Raw genomic sequence first — 22,007 nt, forward strand, 5'->3', positions numbered from 1 at the left:
TGGAAAATAGTTCCATTTAATTTTGGTTTTTAAAAGTTCAGGTCTTCATTTGATCAACTTAAAAATTCTGGGCTTTTGCTTGGCTCTTCTGTTTTGATTTGTAAAGTATTATATACTTTTATCCCCTAGACTTTTATTTTTTTTTAGACTTTTATTTATAATAGGAATTGTTCTCTAATATCAGTTGTAAACTTTTGACTTAAGTGTCTGACTCTGGATAAGTATATTTTATATAATCATTCATTAGTTTGCCAAAATATTTACTGTATATTTGTGTGTTTATTGCAAACTTTGGTAGGTATATTGAGACTAAAGGCATTTACAGCTATCTAGTATGTAGACATACTAGGCTGTAGACTTGGGTTTTTCCCTTTGTTTTTAGCTTCATTTTTATTTGGGGCACAGAATTTAAATGAGATGTATGTATTTAAAATACCTTACATCCTATACCAGTGGCAGGGAAAACAAACCAGTGCTCTTCTGACAGCAGGTTAATAGTGTCAACTATGTTCTGAGTTTAAAAATTGGTATAAAGTGTTTGTTGACAGATTTAAAAAAAAAAAAAAACGAGCTATAGTTTGCCTGAAGATTTATATTTCTAGTAGAATTTCTGCTCTAAAAATTACTTTCTAAGGAGTGATTTTCTAAAGTCTCCTTTGTAAAATCAAGCCACTATTTTATCCCTTAAAATCTGATGACTTGAGTCTTTTTCTTTATTTTCTCCATTTGTTTATTTATGATGGATTCAACCAGAACTAGACGTGCAAATGGTTGCCTATGAAGTGACTGATAATGTTACGTATCATGGATATTATAATTGTATTATCTTACACAACTTCATTTCATATTTAAAAGTATGGAGAGATAGGTGAAAAGAGTATGAACACAGCATGTGTTTCTTTCTTCTTTTCATGACTGAAATGTGTTCTAAGATACTCCCTCTTTAGAACTCTCATAGTTCTACAGACAAAAAGCTTTTTGATCTTTTTACATAGCCATCACAGTTTCTTATCACATGTAAAAGTAAGGCTGTTACTACCATTTAAGGTTGTTGGGGAAAGACTTAACATGAACATAATTTTTATTTCAGAGATTTCATTACAGAAACCTTCTTCTTGGTGAGCATGATGTCCCTTTAACATGTATTGAGCAAATTGTCACAGGTATGTAGTATTCTTTACTCAGTCCATAAAAGCTGATTATCTTCAGGAAGTATTGCATAAAGAATCACACTTCTCACATATTTGGGCTGGAATTTTATTTCTGTAGGTTTATGTTTTCCCCTTTTTTGAGTCCCGAGAATATTAATGAAAGAGAAGTCAATAAATTATTTTTTTAAAGATTTATTTATTTTAGAGAGAGAGGGAGAGCAAATGTGAGCAAGGAGGAGCAGGAGCGGGAGAGGGAGAGGGAGAGAGAGAATCTCAAGCAGATTCCCTGTTGACTGCAAGGCTCAATTCCATGACCCTGAAATCATGACCTGAGCCAAAATCAAGAGTCAGATGCTCAACCCAATTCGCTCAATTAGCCATGCAGGTGCCCTGAGCTCAATACATTATTTCTAAATGGAAATACAGCATATTTAGCTTTTTATGTTTTCTAAGTATTTTTCCTCTTTTTAATTGAAATTTTAAGCTTAAATGTGCCTAGATGGTGGTGGGTTTGTGCAAAGGTCATTTAATACAGTCTAAAGCAAAATTTTAAAACCAATCCCCCAAAGTTCTAGAAATTGTAGACAAATATGAAAGATTCCAGAGAAGCAGTGCTCAGTGGTGGGTAACCTTCTAATTATTTTCAGTAATAATTTATTAAAGTATACTAAAAAGTGAATAACAGAAAAGAATTTTTACATTTTTTTTCTTTATTTTTTCATTTATAGTAAATGACCACAAGAGGAAGCAGAAAGTCCTCGGTCCCAACCAGAAACTGAAATTTAATCCAACAGAGTTAATTATTTACTGTAAAGATTTCAGAATTGTCAGATTTCGCTTTGATGAATCAGGTCCTGAAAGTGCCAAAAAGGTAATACTATTATATCAAGTTTTGGGTTTTGCACTATATTTACCAATATCAGTTCTGTATGGAAGGTCTCTTTTCTCAGTTGCTCAGATTTTTTTTTTTTTTTTTCGAGTAGGGGAGGTTATCAGGTATCTCCTTAAGTCAAAGCCAAAAATGTTAATAGAACTATTTCCTTGGATGATTTGTGGCTGCTTTAAAATATATTTTTATTGTGTCATGAGAGACATGACATGTGGGCAGAGGGGCAGAGACATAGGCAGAGGGAAAAGCATGCTCCCTGTGGGGAGCCCGATGCGGAAATTGATCCCAGGACCCTGGGTTCACACTCTGAGCCGAAGGCAGAGCTCAACCATTGAGCCACCCAGGCATCCCTGCTTTAAAGTATTCTATGTAGGTTTTTTGTTTTTTGATTTTATCAGCTCCTACAATACTAGAAACTGTGATGTAGAAATTAGTATCTTTTGCATTTAGACCGTTACCAGCTGGTTTCTTTCTTGTTTAGAACTTTAGATAATACTTCAGAACCTCATCAACGAACTAGCTAGATTTAAGGGTTAGGTAAAGGTATAGTTATGGGAGAAGCCTAATAATTATTAGTCCTTAAAAAAAACCTTAGTGAATTAATTTGAGTGCTATTCCACAAGAATAGCTAAAAGCCTAGGAACTTTTTAATTGGCTTTGTTTTTCTCCTGCCTTCTGGGGAATGTTTATTGCCTGCTAGTGGAGTAAGATTCATGGTAGAAATTCCCACTTCCTTCATCCCACATTTTGGCTTTGGCAAAGGAGTGAAGCCAGTTAACCGAATGCCCTACTGGTCTAGTCTATGATGCAGCAAATGCAGAGAATATAACACTTTCCAGGAGAAGCCAACTCCCACACATTGGGAATAAAGAAACAGTTTCTTAGTGAAGTGGAACCTTCTTCTCAGTGGAAATGCTCTGATTCTATAAGTCAGCTTTTGCACCACCCCAAAATAGGTGCCTTTGGTTTCCATAGTTAGTAGACTTAATGCAGTGAATTTTCTGTTTATATCAAAATAAGGCCATCAAAAAATTCTTAAGGCAGCTGTTTTCATACAGTTTGGTGAGGACATTGTATATTTATTTTTAGAACTTCGAATCAACAGTTTCCTCACAGGAGGGTAAGCATAAGATGAATATTTGAATATGCTGGACCTCTGGAACTAGATTATCTAGCAGAGTAATGGTGGGCTCTGTGGCTAAAAGTTTTCAGGTAGAGTCTGTTAGGCCCTCTTTTGGCATGCTGCGTTATTGAAAATTCAGCTAGGTAGCTTTTAAGGCCCTTTTCATCTGTTCAGTTCTGCAGTTTGTGATTTTGGCATTTTACTAATTTGAGATGCCTATGCTTATATAGAAAGACTTGAGGACTAATTAGATAGTAGGCTATATATAAAACATTTTAGCTGAGCTACTTTTTTGGGCTTAAATATGTACTTGTAATTTAATCAGTCAGAGCATCAGGAATCTGCTAATGAAAATCTTAATTTCAGGATGTATAGCATTTCAAGAATAGGGACACCATAGAACTTAAGAGATTTAGTTAGGACAGGACTTTTTTTTTTTTTTTTTTAAGTAAGAAATTGGTACAGTGGCCCAATATTCTTTCAGAAAGTTTCCCTCTCCCACTCTCAATTATATTTCTCGGAGGACTCTATTTCAGTCACTGGAAACCATCATTACTTGGCTTCATTCTTGACCTGCTGGTCATCTTTAATGTGTGAGGCAAATGTGCTTGTTGAGAAGCTAGAGCATGAACAAATGAAAATTGAATAGTGGTACAAAGTAGTGACATAAAAGATGTTTCCACATAAGTGATTAGCTGCCAAATGAATGAAACAGGTAAGTGCCCTGGAAATTCAGGATTGCCCTTGTCTGTTGTCTGCTGGTAAGTGATGAAGGGGGCCGCATGGAACTGTCTGCATAAAACAGCCTCGTCCAACTGGTTATGCCCTTTCCCAGGACCAGACTTCTGACAAAAGTCCTTTCCTATCTGCTTAAAACATTGAAAGCATGTAACCTCAGGCCTGAAAGAAATGCTTTTTTTATCTTCTGTACAGCCAAGTTGCAGGGAGGGGCAGGTGCAGGAAAGAAAATGAAAGGCAATAAGAATATAAATAAAGATTTTATTTATTTATTCATGAGACACAGAGAGAGAGAGAGGCAGAGACACAGAGCAAGAAGCAGGCTCCATGCAGGGAGCCTGACATGGGACTCGATCCTGGGTCTCCAGGATCACACCCTGGGCTGAAGGTGGTGCTAAACCACTGAGCCACCCAGGCTGCCCTAAATAGAGATTTTTTTTCCCTTGATTTAACGTTTCAGACACAGAGGTTAAGGCCTGTGTGCTGCCAAAGTTTACTGGCTTCATGAGTTAAAAACAAGAATTCTAGCATATTCTTTTATTTCAAGTGAAAGTTTTCATCTAAAATTAGGTAACAGTTGGGAAGTTACAGCTTGATTTTACCTCCCAGAAACTTTGCTAAATTTTCTCTGGAAATGCTCTGATTTTATAAGTTGTTTTAAAATGACCAGATGCCCATTCAGAGTTCTCTGGTGGGTAAAAACTGACTACCTTTGAAATACCAAAAGCATTCATATTTCTGTTTGAAGTATGAAATCTTGAAATGCTAAATTTGTTCACATTTTGTTAAATATTACTCTATAGCCTTCTGGTAGTCTAGTTGGTGTTGCCTAAATTGTGTGAGGACAAGATTAGATGGCAGTATGCTTAGCATTCATCCTGCATATCCTTGGTCTGTCACAAGTAAATAAGGATGTTTGGGACAGATCTATGTAAAACAAAAAGGAATTTGATCTTGCAGAATTGGATGTCTAGCCTCAAAGCATGTTGGAGCTTCCCTTTCCTTTTGAAGAACTCTGTTCAAAACTAAGGGGCAAAAAAAAAAAATTCTTTAATGGTTTATCACTTATAAAATATATATGTGTGTGTATATATGGTAAGTAAAATGTATGCCCTTAGTCTCCACTTTATGGATTAAGTGTAAACCACTTGTCAGGTGTACTTTCTAAAAGTGAAAATTCAACCCATCTATTTAAAGAATAAATTGGCTTTTCCTTAAATTCTTTTTTTTTTTTTTTTTTTTTGCCTTGAATCTGAGACTACTCCTTGGTGGCTTTCAAACCACAAAAATACAGGAAACCAGTTTCGTTTGCCAGTGTGCTGGAACTTGATGAGGTTAGAGCTTCTCCAGTGCTGCGCCCCCAGCTGGTCTTAGAAGAGAAACCAACTGTGGGTACTTCTGGCTTCTGTCCACAAGATCAGTCTTGGTCCAAAAATCATTTCAGAAGTGTTTACTTTTCTTCCTCCAGTAAATTAATTATTTACCATAACTTAATGTCTTTAGTACAAAGATATTCTTCATTCCCTTGATAGCCAGGGCAGATGAACTATTTTCAGAAGCATTTTTTAAAGATGTAGAGTTTTTCTAAAAATTTTAATGTTTATGGAGTACATTGCAAAATTAGAATAATTTTACATGAAAATGAGACCTACTTTTTAAAATCTTTCAAGTTCTTAGTGATGGAAGCTAAGAATGTGGACATAAGCTTTTTAAAGAGTGTGTATGGAAAAGCTTGAGGGAGAGGATTCTTGGCTTTCCTTCTCAAAATGTCCTACATAACAGAATGGATGTAACCCAGATAGCGTAAGCAGTATGTGCCTTTATCTGGGTTCCTAAAGACGCCCCTTAAGTTACTTAGAACTAAGTGGTCCACACTTCTAATTACACTACTCAGCGCCAGCTTTAGTTCAAGTTCTGTGTCCCCCGCCCCCACTCTAATCAGCTGTTGTGCTGGTGATTAAACCATTTAGGTTTCACAAGATTGCTTATAGTCTTCTTGCAATGGAGATGCTATTAGATATACTGATCTGTTTTCTAACCTTTATAAATGTGATGTTGTACTGTTCTTACGGACTTTTTAGAAATAGGCTACATTGGTTTTGCCTAGCAGATAAACTTTGTTTTTTGCTTTGTAGCAGTAAACAACATACTCCATGCATAATCAATGATCTATGAATTTCTTTTGTGTAAACTAGGCCTGTGGCTGCTTTGAAAATGTTATATGCTCATTCCATTGGCTTAGAGCATTTTCCTTACTATGTTAATAATTTTGTCAACTAGTATCTTTAGTGCAGCTGCTGTGGTGCACAGAGCACCTTCAGAAAGCTACTGAGGAGAGCAAAAATGCAGAAGTCTTCAGGTCTTCACCCTGCACAGAGAGGTTTTTCCTGGTCTCTCTCCTTCTCTAAATTATTAACCTCTTCCCTTCTCGTCTCACCATAACACTTCATGTCCCTTTCCTTTAATGAGCTCCCTTACTGTAGTTGTTCTTTTTTATCTTTTATCTGTCTTCCCTCCTAGAATGTAAGCTTCGTGAGGCCGGGGATCTGCATCTCTGTTGTTCATTGCTGTAGCCCCAGGCTCTGGACATGGTTAGATGCACAGGAAGTATCTGTCAAATGAATGACAGAGGTGGCATCTACCCTTGAGGGATTGCATTTAATGGTGGAAGTAAAACGAAGAATCCCTATGCCCTTTTTATCTACACTCCAAACTATTTCATGAATACTCTCAAATGCATTCAGCTATACAAGCACAGCTAACTGAAGAGACACTTTATATCAGAGTGGTTGTTATTCACAGAGAACAAAAGGGTTTCTACAGTTAATACTGTAAAATCGGCTTGGTCAGGGAAGGCCTGTGAAGAGATTGGAGTTGAACAGAGGTGGTAGTTTCAGTGACAGTGTAGTTGGCTGAGTAGTGGAGAATTTCCCAGGCAGAGTGTGGCAGAGGAGGTGGCCGGATGTAAGGCAAGCACAGTATGTGCAAGTATGTTGTTCTCCAACAGAAGACCACTGAGGGGATATTGGGAAAGAAAGGGATGTCCGGTAAAGGAGAGCCAGTTTGATGAAGAATCAGGAATGAGATTTCTTTTATTAGGTAGGTATCTCAGAAAGCCAGCAGCTTACCTGGTAAGCAAAGTTATTGGTCCAAATTTCATCTTCAGAAGGGAATCCTTAGGCATTGTGAATTTTTTTTTTTGCAGAATGTAGGGAGGCCCACAGAGATGCCAAAAGGTGAGTATGGCTTAAGAATATGGCTGTGAAAAAAAAAAAAAAAGAATATGGCTGTGGCAGTGTAGAGAAATGGAACAAAAATGAAAGATAATCTTGAGAAAAGTACAACAAAGTTTATAAACTAAATATAGTGCCCAAAGGAATAGAAAGTGGTCAAGGACTTCTTCAAGGTACAGATTTCAGTAGTTTTGCTGCTGGAAGCATCTCCTTAAGGAAGACTGTTGGACAGATTAGGGATGGGAATGTAGATTACTGGGTCCTAATTGCATAGGTGAGACTGTCTTAGAAAGCTCTCCTTGTAGTCATCAAGAAAACTGAGGTATTATATGAAAGTTTCAAAAACCTTTGGATATTATTTTTAGTCAAATCTAAAACCAGTGATAACCTTTGTCCTCTTATTTGTATGTATATTCTAATTTAGTAAGACAGGAAACATTTATTCCATAAAAGACTTTTAAAATATCTTTTAAACAAGAACTTGACACATAGTTACCCATTAGGTAGGATTTGCATTAACCCATCTCAAACACCACTAATTGACATGGACTAATCATTAACTAAACTTTTCCTGCTTACTTACTGTCAAAAGTATATCGCTGTGGCTCACTGCTTTTTAATGTTTTTAAGGAAGATCTTCTCTTCTCTCCTTGCATATGTCTTAAATTTCCTCTTTCTGCTCTGATCATTTAAAAGTGTTTTCTGCAGAAGTCTAGTCCAGGGCGTTGTAAACATAGAGCACTGTCTGCTTCCTTCCCTCCAGCAGCAGTTGGGAGTAATATCAACTATATTTCCATGTGTGGAGGTTTTGCAGAGGCCAGGTGTGCATTAAGATTATTAATCCTTAATGTAGCCATAGGTATTCTCTTCATTTTATAGTTGCATACACTGAGACTCCGAGAGATGAACTGATTTCATACCACTTACAGGGCAAGTGTTTGGTAGACCCTAGGATTCAAGCCCTGATCTGTTCAATTGAGAGGCCCATGCTTTCTCCACCCTAGACATAGTCTCAAACCATTTTCTTAAATGCAGTTGTGTGTGTGTGTGTGTGTGTGTGTGTGTGTGTGTGTGTGTTGTGTGTTTGTACCTCTTTGAGCCATCCTATATTTTGGGTTTGTTGCTAATTTTCATTTTTTGTGATAATAGTTTTTCTATTAGGCTAGATTTTTTTTTAATGCATGAGGTATGAATGTTAAAATTTCATACCTTACATTAAGCCTTCCAGATTCCTGTATTAAATCATTATAGTCCACCAAAAATGAAACTTTTTAATCCTTTCTTTAGGGAGTATATATATATATATATATATATATATATATATATATATACACACACACACATGTTGCTGCCTTTTAGGAGAATGCGTCTTTAGGTTTCAAGTTTCTTTATTTGAATAAAATTACTTTGCTGTTAAAATTCAACTCAGCAAACACTTACTGAATACTTACCATGTACTCACAAAAGCTTATAAACAGTGTCCTGGGGGCCCAACACTGAATGAGAAACCTGGCCTTAAGGAGCTCTTTCACAGTCTAGCTCTTTCACAGCTCTTTCACAGAAAAAAACATGTAAATAAGTATCTGTGATCACTGCCCCACCCAAGATGATGGTCCCAATAATCAAGGCCTTATTGTACATTTCATTTAAATAAGTGTGTTAAAATCAAATTCTAAATGTAGAATTTTTCCTAGGTATGCCTTGCAATAGCTCATTATTCCCAGCCAACAGACCTCCAGCTACTCTTTGCATTTGAATATGTTGGGAAAAAATACCACAATTCAGGTAAATATGAAAATATTAAATATTGTGATTAACTTTACATTGTATAAGTTTTATGTTTATCAGAGGCTTCCAAGTATATGAGTTTTAACAATGGTAGAATTACTAGCTTTATAACTGCTAAAGAAGAAAGCACTATATACTAAAAGAGACAATATTTCTTAGATCATTTCTCAGAAAGTGACGAGGAAGAATCTGTAAGCAGCTATAAACATAGGCTTATAAGAATCATGTCAGGTCTTTTACTAAACCACAGTCTCTGGCTTTTATTTTTTATGGTGAAGAAAGATTCTCCCTTTTCGAACCCACATTAATTGATAGCTTGAGTTGAAATGATGTTATCTTTTAAGAAAACAAGCAGAAAATTAAAAGATATTTGAGATGCATGATCTTTTCTGGCATAGTGTGATTTCATGCAAAAGCGAAAGTGATTAAACTTTTTAGTGGAGAGATCATCATTGATTGACCTCATCAAAATATTGACTTTATGTTTCTGAATTAGATTGAGAAAAAGGAAGAGGAGCCATTTGTCTTAAGGACAAGTATATTCTAAGCAGTTTTTGTAAAAGTAAAATAGTATTGTTCATATACTGAGTATGTAATTACTCAGTGATGACATCACCAAGGAAAATTCCAGATGATCCTGTAATTCTGTATATTTCTTATATGCAAATGTAATTTTAATCAGCCATTTAAAAAAATAAAAGGATAGAGGAAAAACATGTTTCATATTAGCCCCTTGGAAATCAGGGGCCACACATTAACTCTACCTACTGAGACATGAGTTCTCCCACTATTAAGGAAGAAGAATAAATCAGTTACATATTTACAGTGAAAGATCAGTTCACCCCAGCATAGTCTGGACAGGGATCTTACAAATTAATTGTACTGGTCTTTCATTTTATTACCTCAAAACATATTATGGTAATTTAAATAATCTCTATAATAAAAGCATATTTGAGTATCACTATATTGTAAATACATTAAAATATAGGAACAGTATGGAGTATCTGTAGGTGCACGTGGTATAAATATATTTTCACTACTTTAAAAGATACTTGTAAACACCATAGAGATGGTATGTGAAAGTCATGCTTTGCAGGAAGAGTAGCTTTTATCATATGTGCTGTATTTATAGAAATTGGATAACAAAACATTTAACTATCAAAATGTAACCAATTGTAACTTATGCTTGAGCAAAATAAAATTAACTTTTTAAGTTTATTTCTTAATATAAATTATAAAATTCACTTATTGTCTAAACATAAAAGTGTTGTAGATCCTCCACTACTCATTAGGTGAATATTTCTTTGGACTATCATAAGGCTATAGACCATGATCATCAAGGTTATTTTCAATAAGATCCTCACCCACACTTGCAAGAGAGTAGCTGAAATGAAAATTCCGGGAGGTCCAGGAGTTATAAGAAAGAGTCTTTGAGTCCCACTTAAATTTGTTTATGATACAGATCAATTCCTGATGCTATTTTTTTCTAATAGAAATGATTCTGTCCACAATATAGATCCATGATTTCTGAAGTAACATAATGACTTGAGCTCAGTGAATGCAGTAAACTCCATTATGTGTTTGGGAACCTGATGCCTGCTCCAGTTACTTTTCAGTTTTCTTCATCCATTCCTTGTGGGCATCTCTGGGTTAATAATACTTTAAATAGTTATTCAACACATTGCTCTTCTACTACTGGGTTTTCTTATTTACATCAGTCAGTTCTGTGTCTTCTTATATATAGCTTGTTAATAAAATTTGGTAATTAATACTTAAAATATTCAGGAACACTTTTTTCATTACATCCTTCACTCACTTCCTCCTTTGACAGGTACTTCATAAACCTAAAACTTGGCCAGAGTTTTGTTAAGATTCCTTCTAGGGTAACACCCTTTAATATCCTTCCGTGCTGTTGCAGAAGCATAAACTGCATCCTTAAGATCAAAAGAAGCCTGAAATTTCCACACACTGCAGTCAGAATTCATTAATTTGTGAGTGAAAGATGCCCAATAATCCACTCTTGAACTTCTGGATGCCACCTTGATTCATTGGCTGGATTAAAGAATAAAGAAGTCCTTTTTGCAGGCAGGTAGGTGACAAAGCTGTTTCCACAAATAAGATCTGAAGTTAGAAGATGTCCCCTGCAGTTATCTAAGAAAAGACTCTTTTAGATGGCCTTTGGCACTCAGAGGTTTTCTTCCAAGTTCATAATCCCTTGAGTGAAAACACCTTCTCTGCATAGCTCACCACTCATCCAGGTACTTCTGCGAGGATCCCAAAGTAAAGCAACGAGGCATACCTCCCCCAGGAACAATGTGGGAGGTACTGGCACAGATAAGCACAGAGGTTCTGGTTTTTTTCTTCTTTAATTTGGAAGAAACCACAAGGACTCTGCTTTCATTGGTCAGGTTATTATCAGGCAAATAATGTCCCAAAAGTACAGCTTCATCTTTGTGATAAAAATCAAAGATTCAGATTATGCCTCCAGTCTGAAGAATTGAAAACCTCATGAAGTTGGGGCACTTGAGCACCTCAGTCGGTTAAGCTCAGTCCAGCTCTTGATTTCAGCTCTAGTCATGATCTCAGCATGGTGAGATCTAGCCTCACATCGGACTCTGTCCTGGGCATGGATTTATTTAAGATTCTCTCTCCCTCTGCCCCCCCCCCCAACCAAAAAAAAAAAAAAAAGAAAGAAAACTTCATAAAGTTACCTGCAGCCTCAGTGTTAGCAGCTCTACTCCATGGCAGACATCGAACTTTCAAATGCTATGGCGTAATCTCAAGGTATCATATAGTAGACCCACAGCAGAAAATGTATGTTCTCGGTGGTTTATTTTGTTATTTTATCCTTTTTATTAACATAGGCCTTGGTATTAGATTTTCCATTAAATGCTTATTTGAAAACCACTTACAGAGAACATAATCCATTTGAAACTAGAAATTTTTAAAGTTTGTTGCCTGTCAGTTCTTTTAAGTTTCTCAGTGTAGCTATACATGGTTGTGATTGATCCTTCTGTCTCTTGAATACTAGTGGCTCCCAACCAACTTCCTGTATCAGAATTCCTGGAGGATCTTTTAAAAGGCAGCCATCCCAGGTCTGCCCCAGGCCCAACAGATCTCCCGGTTACAGCCATTGACTCAACCTGTTGCACTTAATATCACAGCTCTCTTTTTACCCTTGTCATCCTTTATGACTTCTGATTTCAGCAGTATCATAAAGGCGATAGGCTTTCTTCTGGTATGTTAACCACTTTTATTGTCTTTGCTGTTGCTTGAGACCATTCTAAATATAGATGGGACTAGTTAATTTCAGCACAGCATGGGATTAGACTTTTAAACTGTCAGGGAAGATAGCCAAGGAGGGGCACCTGGGTGACTCGTTGGTTGAGCGCATGCAACTCTTGATTTTAGTTCAGGTCATGATCTCGGTGTCCTGGGATGGAGACCCATGTTGGGCTCTGCCCTTAGCAGAAGTCATGCTTGAGGATTCTCTCTCTCCCTCTCCCACTGCCCTTCCCACCCGCCCCCAATCTGTGCATTTGTCTCACTCTTGCTCACTCTCAGATAAATAACTTTAAAAAAAAAGCCAAGAGCAGGAATGCTCACTATCTAGTTTTCACTTTCAGTTGGCTGAGGAGCTGTTCTAAAGTAGGTAACTAACTCTCAGAGGAGCTGGATCTTCCTGAGATGATTGTTTTGCCAGTCTGTTGCTGCACCCATTAGTAATCCACTTGTAGAGCAGGCCACAGGCATTAGGGCTTTGGGACTTTCTGATAGCATTAGAATTTCCAGACTCTTTAATGCCAGATTAGTATCTGCTACACATTCTCTAATAAGTTCTCACAGAAGGAAATGTAGAGCATAAAACAGTCCTACTTGTTGGGAAATGGACAGGTTTTCAACAACCAAAACCAGTACAATAGTAAATAGTTCAATATCCTATAGCTTTTCTCACCCGATATTCAGAAAATTTGTCTTTTTTGTAGTTAGATACTGAGACTGAATCTTGCCAGAGAAACAATCTTATAAACTACATGTTCTCAGCCTAGTTTATTAATAAAGTAACTTCAAAACATTCAAAAGTACTCAGTTCTAGACTCCTAGCTGAGAGTATCCTGTCAAACTATTTTCATAGCTCTTTAAAAATTGAGAATGTGCTCTTTATACTTCTTTTTTGGTGGTAGTTGTCTCATTGTGTGGCAAGGACCTTTGGTACAATATTGAATAGTAATCAGGATAGCAGGCATTATTTCTGTTCCGGATTCTGATGAAGATATTTACTGTGTGTTTCTGGTAATTACCCTTTATCAAGTAGGAATTTCCCTTTTAGTCCCAATTTCCTGAAGTTTGTTTTTTAAAATTGTGAGTAGGTATTGAACTTGATCAAATGTTTTCTACACTCGGAACTGATCATATGGGTTTTTTTTCTTTCCCTTCAATTTGATCATATGATGAATTACTTACATTTTCTAATGTTGAATAGCTTTCTGTGGGTTTTGGTGCTCTGGAACACTGTGTATAAAGTCACAGTTGCCTGGGAATTCTGCATCCTATAGAGATTACAGTTCCCATGTTCCTCAGCATACTTTCTGGTTGTAGTTACTCTGAAGAAGGAACTGAGATGGAGTGGCACTCCAGGATATGTGCTTGGTTTTAGCATTTTCATATTAAACAAGCTCTACTGAAATCAGAATCACTGGGTAATTCTGGTGCCACTTGAAGTATAAAATTCAAAATTCCTAGCATGGTGCATGAGACCCAGGGAGGGCAGTGTTCTCTCATCTGCGTTGTCCAGCATAGGAGCCACTAGCCACGTGTGCCTGTTGAGCACTGGAAGTATGGCTGGTACAACTGAGGACCTGCATTATTTTATTTTGTTTTGTTTTGTTTCAACTTAAATAGCACATGTGGCTAATGGCTACTCTTTGGGGCAGCGCAGACCAAGAGTCTTGGCCCCATCTAATTTTCCAGCCTCTCTTCCACCACCCCTTGCATTCCCAATGCTCTAGCTGTATTTCATTACTTGATTTTAATACAATTATACTACGTTTTTTATGTTCTGCTTTGCCCAGCATGCCTACCTCCTTTTTACCAGCCATCTAGCAACATTTGGCTCACTCCCCAAGTCAGGGGATGTAGTCAGGTCCTGAGGCCTTCATCTCCAGTGAGTGTTAGGGTTGTCATCCTTTGTGCTCTCAGTACGCTTGTACATCCAGCTCACTGTGACTGGTGCTGAACTTACCCGCCACTGTCTTGTTGGCACTTTGAAAATAGAGATAAAACCTTACCCATTTTTAAGTTTTCAGGCCTTAGCACCTTGGAGGTTCTCAGAAAAAAACTGTGCTGTACTAGGTGCTAATAAATGGTCCACAGAAATGGGCATGGCATGTTCATGGGATAATGAAGGGGTTTCCTTGGCTTCAGGGGAAAATGGGGGTTAGGCCATAATGAAAGGTCAGGTTGATTATCTAAGGGCTTTTTCAGCAAAACCATTTAGGTTTGCTTGAGGAAGTTGGAAAATGAGCATAAGGGGAAGTTTGGGACAAGGGTATAGCATCATGAAAGCATGATTTTGGGGAATTGTGTCCCATGGCAGGCTGCAGGCTGATTTGAGTGCTGGAGAACATCATGTCAGGGATGTCAGGCGGGACTCTTGCCACCGTTGCAGCCTGCAGCTGTGAGACACAGGACCAGGAAAGATTGTGCCATCTGTCTCTCCAGATTGCCAGGGTAGATCACACTGACTGCTGAGATGCTCTCCTTCCCTTGGGTCATTCTGCAGGCCTTCCTGAGGTTGTGCGCATGTCCCAGAGGATAGCAGCCTTCCTTGATGAGAGAGGGCTTCTTGCTAAGGATATTCAGGCTGAAATCCCCAGATAAAAGTGGCCCTCTGGTGGAGTATAAGGAAACCTTGTGAACTTTTCAAAGGAAAATGGACTGTTATGAGACCAAGAATTTTATAATAAGCCATAGAAGAGAGTTGAGGTGTCAGTATTAAAAGGATGAAAGATTTGGTCAAGAACAGATGATTGGAAGCATTCATTGTTTCAGGCAAAACGTGTGGAAAAAATAAGCATGACATGAATTTACCCCACAGTTTAGGGCAGGGGGATGAGCAAGGCTCGTGAGTGGTTTCTGTGGAATAGTAGAGATAGAAGACCATTGAAAAAGAGAAAATCTGGGCAGTAGGCATTGTTCATCATTTGGGAAGGTGGTTAGTAACAGAAGAGGAAAAATGTATAGCATGGAGTAGTGGTGCAGTTTGGTCAAATTAATAGGTGGAGTAGTGGTGGTTTGGTCAAATGAAAGTCTTTTCAAAGTCCAGGTGACCTGTTTGTGTTTGAAGGCAGAAGAGATAGAGCCAAGTAGAAGGACAGAGAAACTAAGTGATGCTGAAGGAGTCAGGAAAGAGCTAGATAAGGATAAAACAAAGTGAATTCTTCTGACAAGAGGAGGGCCGCCTCTTTCTCAGGACTGCTGGGAACAGTAGGAACATCTCGGAGAGACTTGAAAGACGCACAGGGAGGAGATGTCCCGTCCAAGTGTGTTCCTGACTAAGGAGGTGCCAAGAAAGAACGGGGAATGTGGGACGAAATGTGAAATGTGACCATTGAAACAAAACTAACAATATTGCTTTTTCTTGTAGCCACTAAAATTAACGGAATACCCTCAGGAGGTGGCAGTGGAGCTGTTGGTGGCAGCAACCAAAAAACCCCATTCTTTGAAACATACTCAGACTGGGACCGAGAAATCAAGAGAACAGGTGCTTCCGGGTGGAGAGTTTGTTCTATTAACGAGGGTTACATGATATCCACTTGGTAAGTCCAGTTTTAATAACCTTATTTATAGCTGGGAATGACCTCTTATGAATAATCATCAAACTCTGCTCTCTGATAGCTTTTAAGTTATGGTGAATGGAATATTTGTTTTGAATAGCACATTCATGAATATTTTAAAGATAAAGGGAAGAAGAGAGAAAGGAGGCTGTCTTACAGCACAGTGAGCCTATCCACTTGGAATTGCTGTCCAGGCAGTATCCTAGAGTCTGGGTGTCTTTTGGGGATGAGAACAGTTAGAAGAGAGAGGGAGGAGCTAAAACTTCTTAGCAGACTTGTGGGTTGCGTTTGGTTTTATCTTGTGTGCCTTGTGTCCTTAGCCATAGAGAATACAGGTGGATATGTTTTTCAGAAACTGAATACATGTTGATAAATTAATCATTTTGGAGACCATTTCATACATCTCCTTTGGATATTTTCTCCTGCCATAAACATAAGTTGTGTTAATTAACCGCATCACACATGTTTAAGAAGGAGATACCTAGGGCCCGCCTTGTCTTCCATGGTGCCTACCATGTGGTCACCAAGTAGGGTACAAATTAAATGAAGATAAACATGTTTAATTCTAATATGGGGGGCAGCCCGGGTGGCTCAGCAGTTTAATGCTGCCTTTGGTCCAGGGCATGATCCTGGAGACCTGGGATCAAGTCCCACGTCATGCTCCCTGTGTGGAGCCTGCTTCTCCCTCTGCCTATGTCTGTGCCCCCCTTTCGCTCTCTCTCTCTCTCTCTCTCTCTCTCTCTTTCGAATAAATAAATAAAATCTTTAAAAAAAAGTTATATATGGGGGCAGCCCCGGTGGTGCAGCGGTTTAGCGCCGCCTGCAGCCCAAGGTGTGATCCTGGAGACCGGGGATCGAGTCCCACATCAGGCTCCTTGCATAGCATGGAGCCTGCTTCTCCCTCTGTGTCTCTGCATCTCTCTCTCTCTCTCTCTCTGTGTGTGTGTGTCTCTCATGAATAAAGAAATAAAATCTTCTAAAAAAAAATTATATATGGGATCTGCACCTGCCTAAAGCAGAGGACTCTTATGTTAGGTTTGCTTTTTCCTCCCCAGCCTTCCAGAATACTTTGTAGTACCAAGTTCTTTAGCAGACCAGGATCTGAAGATCTTCTCCCATTCTTTTGTTGGAAGAAGGATGCCAGTAAGTGATGTCTGTTGGATTTCATTCAAACCTATGTCTTTTTTTTTTTTTTTCTACTCAGTTAAGTAAAGGCTCTGCTTCCCTCCTAGCTCTGGTGCTGGAGTCACTCTAATGGCAGTGCTCTTGTGCGAATGGCCCTCATAAAAGATGTGCTACAACAGAGGAAAATTGACCAGAGGTAATCAGGAAATGGTCATTGTTACTTTGGACATTTTTAGTTATCATAAATGAGTACAGTAAACTCCTGACTACTTGAAAATACTTGGAAAATGGCAGAGTTTTATTAATTAGCACCATATATTCTATGCAAGAATTACTGTTTTGAAAAAAATGCATAAAATTAATATTTAAGTTGTACTAAATATAGTTTTAACTCTTTTGGCTTTTAAGACACTAAAAGATCTTAAGTTGTTCATGTCTTGCTATAACAGTGTCACCTCATCATACTTCCAAAGTGCATTGATTTCCAGTTGAGATACTTCTGGATAAATCAAACTTTTCTTATAGTTCAGAGTGTGTTAGGTCTGCAGAGTCACAGTAGCTTAAATGATTAGCTTCCACAAACAAGTTTGGCATCATCTGCTGAAGTCACCAGTAATCTCTATGTTGTTCAAGCAGTAGACATTCATCAGTTGGTGGGCATCACTATTGATCTGTCTCTCATTAAAGCCTTCTGAGTCCCAGGTTCCTGCTTCTTTCACTCTCCTGAAGCCCCTCTTTCTCACCTGTACTCTGTGTGTTTTGCAACCCTGGTTCTTGGCAATCTGTCCACTGCTTCTGCCCATTCTGTATTTCCATCCTAGAGAAGTTCTGTGGCTGTGGATTTAGTGACCATCAAATTTATATCTCTGATGTGACATCTTCTGTGTGGAAATCTCAAAGTCCCTTTCATTATGTCCAAAGCCAGACTCCAATATATGGGCACCACACCCTCTCCCAGCCTGCTCCAGAAACCCATGAGTCACCCTGGATGTATTCTCTCTCTCGCTTCCTTACCCATATTCAGTCCATCATCAAATTCTGTCATATACTCTTTAGAAATCTTACAAACCTTTGTGTGTCCACTCTAGCTATCTCCCCTCTGAGCCCAGTGTGTTGTCAGGCACCCTCATTTCTTCCTCTAGTGTCTCAGCCAGTACCATGCCTGCTGCTCCAGGCCTCGGCCCCATGGACTTTGCCTGGGCTTTCCCATCTCCTGCCGTTTGCCAGTGCTCTTCCCTTTTGGGTTGCCTTTCTTCATGCTTATCCTTGAGCACTCTCTACCCCACCCACTCAGTACTTACTCATTCTTTGTATCTCAGTTCGAACATCACTTCCTGAAGATGAGCTTTCCCTTACCTCCTCAATTAGATCAGTCCTCAAGTTATATGTTCTCCTTGGCTCTCTCAGTTTTCTTCATAACTCTTTTTTTTTTTTTTTTCTATTTCTTTTTTTTTTTTTTTTATTGGTGTTCAATTTACTAACATACAGAATAACACCCAGTGCCCGTCACCCATTCACTCCCACCCCCCGCCCTCCTCCCCTTCTACCACCCCTAGTTCGTTTCCCAGAGTTAGCAGTCTTTACGTTCTGTCTCCCTTTCTGATATTTCCCACACATTTCTTCTCCCTTCCCTTATTTTCCCTTTCACTATTATTTATATTCCCCAAATGAATGAGAACATATAATGTTTGTCCTTCTCCGACTGACTTACTTCACTCAGCATAATACCCTCCAGTTCCATCCACGTTGAAGCAAATGGTGGGTATTTGTCATTTCTAATAGCTGAGTAATATTCCATTGTATACATAAACCACATCTTCTTTATCCATTCATCTTTCGTTGGACACCGAGGCTCCTTCCACAGTTTGGCTATAGTGGCCATTGCTGCTAGAAACATCGGGGTGCAGGTGTCCCGGCGTTTCATTGCATTTGTATCTTTGGGGTAAATCCCCAACAGTGCAATTGCTGGGTCGTAGGGCAGGTATATTTTTAACTCTTTGAGGAACCTCCACACAGTTTTCCAGAGTGGCTGCACCAGTTCACATTCCCACCAACAGTGTAAGAGGGTTCCCTTTTCTCCGCATCCTCTCCAACATTTGTTGTTTCCTGCCTTGTTAATTTTCCCCATTCTCACTGGTGTGAGGTGGTATCTCATTGTAGTTTTGATTTGTATTTCCCTGATGGCAAGTGATGCAGAGCATTTTCTCATATGCATGTTGGCCATGTCTATGTCTTCCTCTGTGAGATTTCTGTTCATGTCTTTTGCCCATTTCGTGATTGGATTGTTTGTTTCTTTGGTGTTGAGTTTAATAAGTTCTTTATAGATCTTGGAAACTAGCCCTTTATCTGATATGTCATTTGCAAATATCTTCTCCCATTCTGTAGGTTGTCTTTGAGTTTTGTTGACTGTATCCTTTGCTGTGCAAAAGCTTCTTATCTTGATGAAGTCCCAATAGTTCATTTTTGCTTTTGTTTCTTTTGCCTTCGTGGATGTATCTTGCAAGAAGTTACTATGGCCGAGTTCAAAAAGGGTGTTGCCTGTGTTCTTCTCTAGGATTTTGATGGAATCTTGTCTCACATTTAGATCTTTCATCCATTTTGAGTTTATCTTTGTGTATGGTGAAAGAGAGTGGTCTAGTTTCATTCTTCTGCATGTGGATGTCCAATTTTCCCAGCACCATTTATTGAAGAGACTGTCTTTCTTCCAATGGATAGTCTTTCCTCCTTTATCGAATATTAGTTGCCCATAAAGTTCAGGGTCCACTTCTGGATTCTCTATTCTGTTCCACTGATCTATGTGTCTGTTTTTGTGCCAGTACCACACTGTCTTGATGACCACAGCTTTGTAGTACAACCTGAAATCTGGCATTGTGATGCCCCCAGATATGGTTTTCTTTTTTAAAATTCCCCTGGCTATTCGGGGTCTTTTCTGATTCCACACAAATCTTAAAATAATTTGTTCTAACTCTCTGAAGAAAGTCCATGGTATTTTGATAGGGATTGCATTAAACGTGTACATTGCCCTGGGTAACATTGACATTTTCACAATATTAATTCTGCCAATCCATGAGCATGGAATATTTTTCCATCTCTTTGTGTCTTCCTCAATTTCTTTCAGAAGTGTTCTATAGTTTTGAGGGTATAGATCCTTTACATCTTTGGTGAGGTTTATTCCTAGGTATCTTATGCTTTTGGGTGCAATTGTAAATGGGATTGACTCCTTAATTTCTCTTTCTTCAGTCTCATTGTTAGTGTATAGAAATGCCACTGACTTCTGGGCATTGATTTTGTATCCTGCCACGCTACCGAATTGCTGTATGAGTTCTAGCAATCTTGGGGTGGAGACTTTTGGGTTTTCTATGTAGAGTATCATGTCATCGGCGAAGAGGGAGAGTTTGACTTCTTCTTTGCCAATTTGAATGCCTTTAATGTCTTTTTGTTGTCTGATTGCTGAGGCTAGGACTTCCAGTACTATGTTGAATAGCAGTGGTGAGAGTGGACATCCCTGTCTTGTTCCTGATCTTAGGGGAAAGGCTCCCAGTGCTTCCCCATTGAGAATGATATTTGCTGTGGGCTTTTCATAGATGGCTTTTAAGATGTCGAGGAATGTTCCCTCTATCCCTACACTCTGAAGAGTTTTGATCAGGAATGGATGCTGTATTTTGTCAAATGCTTTCTCTGCATCCAATGAGAGGATCATATGGTTCTTGGTTTTTCTCTTGCTGATATGATGAATCACATTGATTGTTTTACGGGTGTTGAACCAGCCTTGTGTCCCAGGGATAAATCCTACTTGGTCATGGTGAATAATTTTCTTAATGTACTGTTGGATCCTATTGGCCAGTATCTTGTTGAGAATTTTTGCATCCATGTTCATCAGGGATATTGGTCTGTAATTCTCCTTTTTGGCGGGGTCTTTGTCTGGCTTTGGAATTAAGGTGATGCTGGCTTCATAGAACGAATTTGGAAGTACTCCATCTCTTTCTATCTTTCCAAACAGCTTTAGGAGAATAGGTATGATTTCTTCTTTAAACGTTTGATAAAATTCTCCTGGGAAGCCATCTGGCCCTGGACTCTTGTGTCTTGGGAGGTTTTTGATGACTGCTTCAATTTCCTCCCTGGTTATTGGCCTGTTCAGGTTTTCTATTTCTTCCTGTTCCAGTTTTGGTAGTTTGTGGCTTTCCAGGAATGCGTCCATTTCTTCTAGATTGCCTAATTTATTGGCGTATAGCTGTTCATAATATGTTTTTAAAATCGTTTGTATTTCCTTGGTGTTGGTAGTGATCTCTCCTTTCTCATTCATGATTTTATTAATTTGAGTCTTCTCTCTCTTCTTTTTAATAAGGCTGGCTAATGGTTTATCTATCTTATTAATTCTTTCAAAGAACCAACTCCTGGTTCTGTTGATCTGTTCCACAGTTCTTCTGGTCTCGATTTCGTTGAGTTCTGCTCGAATCTTTATTAACTCCCTTCTTCTCTTGGGTGTAGGATCTATTTGCTGTTTTTTCTCTAGCTCCTTTATGTGTAAGGTTAGCTTTTGTATTTGAGTTCTTTCCAGTTTTTGAATGGATGCTTGTATTGCGATGTATTTCCCCCTTAGGACTGCTTTTGCTGCATCCCAAAGATTTTGAATGGTTGTATCTTCATTCTCATTAGTTTCCATGAATCTTTTTAATTCTTCCTTAATTTCCTGGTTGACCCTTTTATCTTTTAGCAGGATGGTCCTTAACCTCCATGTGTTTGAGGTCCTTCCAAACTTCTTGTTGTGATTTAGTTCTAATTTCAAGGCATTATGGTCCGAGAATATGCAGGGGACAATCCCAATCTTTTGGTATCGGTTCAGACCCGATTTGTGACCCAATATGTGGTCTATTCTGGAGAAAGTTCCATGTGCGCTTGAGAAGAATGTGTATTCAGTTGAGTTTGGATGTAAAGTTCTGTAGATATCTGTGAAATCCATCTGGTCCAGTGTATCATTTAAAGCTCTCGTTTCTTTGGAGATGTTTTGCTTAGAAGACCTATCGAGTATAGAAAGAGCTAGATTGAAGTCACCAAGTATAAGTGTATTATTATCTAAGTATTTCTTCACTTTGGTTAATAATTGATTTATATATTTGGCAGCTC

General features: G+C 38.5%; 1 protein-coding gene across 5 annotated transcripts in view; it reads left to right on the top strand.

Moving 5' to 3' along the window:
• Positions 1 to 22,007, top strand: part of MTMR10 (myotubularin related protein 10) — a 58,568-nt gene that overhangs the window by 21,452 nt on the left and 15,109 nt on the right. For all 5 annotated transcript variants that reach the window (XM_072796029.1, XM_072796022.1, XM_072796005.1 and 2 more), the window contains 6 exons: positions 1,091 to 1,163; positions 1,880 to 2,022; positions 8,829 to 8,919; positions 15,569 to 15,740; positions 16,814 to 16,901; positions 16,991 to 17,079. In XM_072796029.1, coding sequence (XP_072652130.1) covers positions 1,091 to 1,163; positions 1,880 to 2,022; positions 8,829 to 8,919; positions 15,569 to 15,740; positions 16,814 to 16,901; positions 16,991 to 17,079 — 656 coding nt within the window. The remainder of the gene's footprint in view (positions 1 to 1,090; positions 1,164 to 1,879; positions 2,023 to 8,828; positions 8,920 to 15,568; positions 15,741 to 16,813; positions 16,902 to 16,990; positions 17,080 to 22,007) is intronic.

The sequence above is a fragment of the Canis lupus genome, chromosome 2 (assembly GCF_048164855.1).
Source record: "Canis lupus baileyi chromosome 2, mCanLup2.hap1, whole genome shotgun sequence".
Classification (NCBI taxonomy): domain Eukaryota; kingdom Metazoa; phylum Chordata; class Mammalia; order Carnivora; family Canidae; genus Canis; species Canis lupus.